The 5,561-nt window shown below is 40.5% G+C and overlaps 1 protein-coding gene across 1 annotated transcript; it reads left to right on the forward strand.

The window, feature by feature from the left end:
* Positions 1–4,231: 4,231 nt before the first annotated feature.
* LOC117238596 (serum factor response D-like) lies at positions 4,232–5,348 on the forward strand. Its single transcript, XM_033503621.1, has one exon. The coding sequence runs from the start codon at positions 4,327–4,329 to the stop codon at positions 5,314–5,316; it is 990 nt and encodes a 329-aa protein (XP_033359512.1). The 5' UTR covers positions 4,232–4,326; the 3' UTR covers positions 5,317–5,348.
* Positions 5,349–5,561: the final 213 nt, after the last annotated feature.

Raw genomic sequence — 5,561 nt, forward strand, 5'->3', positions numbered from 1 at the left:
AAATTCTCGACGTGAGAATTAATTATAATTTCAACAAGAAAATAAAAAAGAAAAAAAAAGAAAAGAAAAAAAAATTCTATGTAGGTGATTGTTCTATGTAAGTAATTCTATGTAAGTAATTCTATGTAAGTGATTTGGGGCTCGGCCAGTACCTTGCCCTTCTTTGGGATATTCCGAATAATCTGTCCTCTCCGAGCTGCAAATCTGATATCTCAGATGTTAGGGAAGCCCCCTGGCCGGTAAGGCACGATAGACAGATGAGACTAAACGGCTGGTGGAGAGGGCAATCATCAACAGAGGGTCACACCGTGCGGATACAATACTGGGGTCTCAATAAAATCTTACAACCGTGGTGTTCAGAACATCATACTCTGTTTGCATACACCCGGTGCATATAAAGTGTCAAATTACACTAACACTGGATTTATTGAACCTCTTTCACCTTGACCGGTGGCTCTTTAGTTTATGATTTGCAACAGAATCCCTGCATCAACGCAGGTTCACGAAACATACAACTTCACGCACCAAATATCGATTACAGTCAATCGACACTAACAATCAATAATTTGTCTGCGAGCTGCTCCTCTGGAAGTTTTAACTATATATATTCCGGTTTTAACTATATATATTTAACTATATATATTAACTATATATTTCCCTAGGAACAGTAAGATTTTAACGATACAACTTTATCAAGAGCTCTTAATGTCATAAACGGTATCGAAACTTCGTAATTAATATTGTTAAGGAAGAAAATATTGGTAATCTCCTCTAACGACGAGCGCTTGATATTCACAACTAGAACTCGATATCTTAGCTTCTTATAATATCCTAATAAAATGTTATTTATCGATTACAATTGTCCTGTCTTATTTTATTGTATTTGCTTTATAAATGTGAACTTTATTCAAAAAGAGTTCATCGATATAACGGTATTGAAGAGAACTACTCGAGAAACTATATCTAGTCCTTGGATGGAGGGATTGCTTGTTTCTTACAATCGAATAATTGGAGTGTAACTAGAAACACGAACGGTAGTTTAGCAATGGAGAAGAACTTTAGAACGACAGCAATTTTCTTCTTGTTTCTTTGAGAAAGGCACCGTTCATTTTATGTTTGACGAGAATGAGGTTGTAGGACGAATTTGATTAAAAAGGAAAGATCTTTAACAAATCTATATTTTTGATTTAATTATTTGAAAATGCAATTTTGCATATACCTATGTGCAATTATATACTATAATCGCAGGCGTTTCTTTAAAATGATGTACTATTGAAACAAGGCAAAGTATCGTCGAATTCTTCTAGATTCAATTTCTCAAAAGAATGGCTCTATTGATTAACTAAACATAGTTCCCATAAGCATATACGTACTTCTCAGAAAAGATAGTTATATCTAGATCAATATTACTCCCCACAGTGACCTATATGTCAAAGAAAAAAAAGACACATCAAGTATTAAATCATACTACTATTACGTCCACTATCTCTACAAATCCTCCACTCTTGGAAAAGTCTATCTTATTCAAACGTAACGTAACTCAAATTAAATCTTTTCCATCATCATAAATACGAAACATTTATAAAATTATCATCTTCGATTATTTACTCAACATCTAGCTAACAAAATCTTCTCCATCGCCGTACCCCTTAATCCTGACCGCGTACAATTAACGTATGAATAGTTAATTTATTGAAATTTAAACGACCATTTTACGCTACTTGTACTCGAATGATTTTGGGATCTTGCTGTATCTCTTGCACAGTGTTATACTGACAGGCGAGAAACATAGAAACGTAACTTCCGATCCACTGATTTACCCTAAACAGACGATGATAGGTTATACGGTGGACGCAATACAGAAGCGTTTCCGATGCAATTCGAAGGTGCGTTGTTACAATGGAGTTCATTGATCCATAGTGACTATTTCCCCGCCAACTACAGCCTGTAATAACGGAATCGTCAATAAAGTATATCCTGTCGATTTAATCGTTACCCCCACGGTGCACCGCGCGCACGGAGATCGGATCGGTGATTTTCACGTGATGTTTCGCAAATCGTGAGGCGCTCGCGTGATTCGCGCGTTTTAAGCGTTCCCGCTCTTCCCGTCCGATAGAAAGAGAAAGGGAACAGGGGGTGGAAGGAAGAGGGAAGATACGTGATGCGGGTTCAACCTGCCGCGGGAACCTTTAAAGAAGGTCGGTGCAACGGGAGAGATGTAATTTTAATAAATTGGAGAGCAAGCCATTGTAAAAGATTGATATTCAGATGTTGGAGATGCAACAGATTTACAACTCGCTGGAATTAAGTTAGTTAAGGCGTTGAAAACCTAACGTCTTTTCAAAGGCGTTTGCCGCGTTTCTTTTCAAATCAAAATACATACATACGATACGTACAATGTATGCGCCTAAAGTTTTAAAGTTAATTTCTATTCCAGGAATGGACTGTTTTATTATAGATTTAGGAAATTGAAAAGAAGCAATTGCTTGTTTCTAAGAAAGAATCGCGAGAAGTACAGTTAGAAACTGTATTGTGAATCACTTTTCTTGGTTTCCGTAACGAGGAAGTGAAAAAAAAACGCAGACAAGTCAGCTACGTCCATTCCATTCCATCCATTCATGTTCAATTCCTGCTGTTATCCTTCCTTCCATTATATTCTTTGACAAGGCCCCACCACTGTCTTTATCCATTCATTCATTCTTTGTCCATTCCTCCATTCATTCCTTCTGTTCCTTTATTTCATAGTCCACCTTCAGATCCATAATAGTTTTGGCGTTTCGACTTCAATGATATCAGCGGCTGATTGCGCTTCCCGTAAGAAGCTTCCAATCATTATGTATTTTAGGAACAACAGATAAGGATATGTAGAGAACGAATTAATTATTCAATTGTTCGCGCAAGAAATACCTGTCTCTTTTTCGAAAGTTATAAATGCTGTTTTCAAAGAGTTCCTTAGCTCACCATAAACCAGATAAGAATCTTTGGTTCCGTCTAGAAAAAGAAACCTTCAGATCAAACCGAAAAGGGTTCGGATTATATTTTCTAATCGTATTTGTATATTTCTTTTTACGGTCAGCTTGTCATCCACGTACAATCGAACAGAGAGTCCATTAATTATTTCCCTTCGACTTGTTTCAGGGGGAGCATCTCGGAAGCCATGCCGGCTGACGAGTTCGCTGGAAATCGAAACAGAAGCAAACCAAGACTGCAACCACCTTAACGAACCGCTATCATCACTGGCAAGGTCATCGGGCAGACCGGATCTAATCATGCTCACGCCGACCATGCTTCCTGTGCACTCGTTCCTCTTTCTTAACGATGTCAACCAGAAGATCGGGTGGTAAAAAATTCGAAATCGAGTTGAATGAAAATCTCAAGGAATATTAAAAAAAAATACGAATAAACAATTTGATATAGAAATCATCCATTTGGGGCAAAGAAAAGAAACAATCAGAAAAAGGAATAACCACAGAAGCTCTGAATTTCATTGCTTCCTAATGGTACTTCCTTGGATATTTTTACATTCTGGAGGCGTGAACGAACTCTGAAAAACAGAAACGACTTCTATCGGATGATCGAAAGAACTACCTGGACACTGAGTATAATTATTCACACGTGCGGATGCCATTTCCGGCATGTTTCTCCATGAAGAAGGTCAGCTTCAGTTTTGGCCACTTGTAGATAGAAGTTGAAGTGGCGGACGTCTTAACGAGGTTACTAGAATGTCAAAGAAATAGATGAGGGAAATATTATGAAGATATATTTATGAATATCTAATTGAGCATTTAATTAAGAACTTAATCGAAAGACCAAAATAAGTTGGTTCTTGAGACCAAGTACCTATCTAAGTATAATAGTCTTTTGTACTTACGGTTTAGTAAGAGGACTCGAGTAAAACGATTACTCGTTAAAAGGAACAATAGAATAATCATGCCTCCGCAGACGGTGGTCTCTGCTTTCATGCCTCATCGCGGAGAATCTCAGCGAAAAAGTATCCCGAAGCGTGAGCTGAAAGGTGGCTATGTAGGCTGCCTAGTGAATGCCGTCGCCATGGTGGAGCTGGCGTGTAGCAACTCCCTAAGTCCAGGAACCTAATCCCGCGTCAGAAAGACAAAATTCGGTACGGAGAAAAGTAAACAAAAATATATATATAGGAAAGAAGAGACAAAGATTAAAGGTCGTTAAGAATTAAAGGTAATTTAATGATAAGAGAGAGAAAGAATTGTGTAAAAATTCTACTGGGAAAGAAAAGAAAGAAGAAACCTCCAACGAGAAAGACGTGCTCAGAAGCGAGTCCCGCGTAGCGCCATGTAGAGGAGCAGGAAGATGCGCAGTCTTCCTCAGGCATTCCAGCGTCGAGTAATGCTGAAGCATATCCTGACGGGGCAACCGTCGTCAGCGGGCTCCAGGCACCAGCACAATGACTACCAGGCGAGCTCGGGCTCGTTGCACGGCGGCCACCACCACCACCATCATTCTGGTCACCAACAGGATCAACAGCAACACCATCATTACAACCAAAACAGCAACGTTCGTGGAACGACACGGGGAAGCCAAGGATGGGGAGTCGACGTTTACGACTCGGTGGTCCATCAAAGAGCCAACGTGCATCAGGCTGCCACCACGCCATCTTCCACTCACAGACACCCTTTGAATCATTCTCAGTTGAGCGTGAACAATCTTTCTCAACGATTGAATCACTCGCACGCTCTTAATCTGTCCACGTTGTCCACGTCGAAGCATTCTGTGAACAGCGTCAGTCCTGTTGCCGGTGGGAATAACAATAACAATAATAATAATCTGTCGACTACATTGGGGGTGATATCCCCGGCGCCGCTGCACCAGGACAGCAGACCTAAAGCGAATGGAGGCTTTGATATCTCGAGACTGTCCAGATTACCCAGTCAGGCGACACCTTCGCCTGCACCTGCTCTTCAGGGTACGACTACCGGGGGACAGTTAACCGGTCCCGGTTCCACGGCGTACCCCTTGAACGCTTCCTGGTCGTCGTCCCTGTCAAGGAATCACAAGGACCACGAAGTTAGCGCGAAAGAGACGTTGACCAGTTTGGGTTTATTGTGTCTAGTGTCGTTGTTACTGGCGCTACTCTCGTTGATCTTCTTGCTGAAGATCTCACCGTTAACGGTGACGCCGAGTAGCCTGATCAGCCCGGAAGAGTATACGATTGTCTACGAGGTGACGTTAGCGCTGTGCGCACTCGCCCTCTCCCTAAACCTCTGCTGTCTCCTCATGTGCGCTATACAGTTCCTCTTCACTGTGAAACTCGTCAAGACTTCGTATCAAGGACATTGGTGAGTAGAGTTTTCGTTTTATGCCACGCTGGGTAAATCTGTGATTTATAACGCTTTAAATTCCTTTGTACATAATCCGTACTTTACTCAACCCGAAGGTCGAACAGGGTGTGAAAAATATATACGTTTAAAGTTTGTATCCTTAAGATACTGTTATCTTTGAAAATTCGGAAGTCAAACAAAATACACAAAGAGAAACTTCTAAAAGTGCAAATAAACGTTGAGATACAAATATCCTTTAATCCGAAC

The sequence above is a fragment of the Bombus vosnesenskii genome, unplaced genomic scaffold, assembly GCF_011952255.1.
Source record: "Bombus vosnesenskii isolate JDL3184/JDL3185 unplaced genomic scaffold, Bvos_JDL3184-5_v1.1 scf7180000013554, whole genome shotgun sequence".
Taxonomy (NCBI): Eukaryota; Metazoa; Arthropoda; class Insecta; order Hymenoptera; family Apidae; genus Bombus; species Bombus vosnesenskii.

Coding starts and splice junctions, on each gene's coding strand:
- LOC117238596 (XM_033503621.1), top strand. CDS start 4,327: ATGCGCAGTCTTCCTCAGGCATTCCAGCGTCGAGTAATGCTGAAGCAT.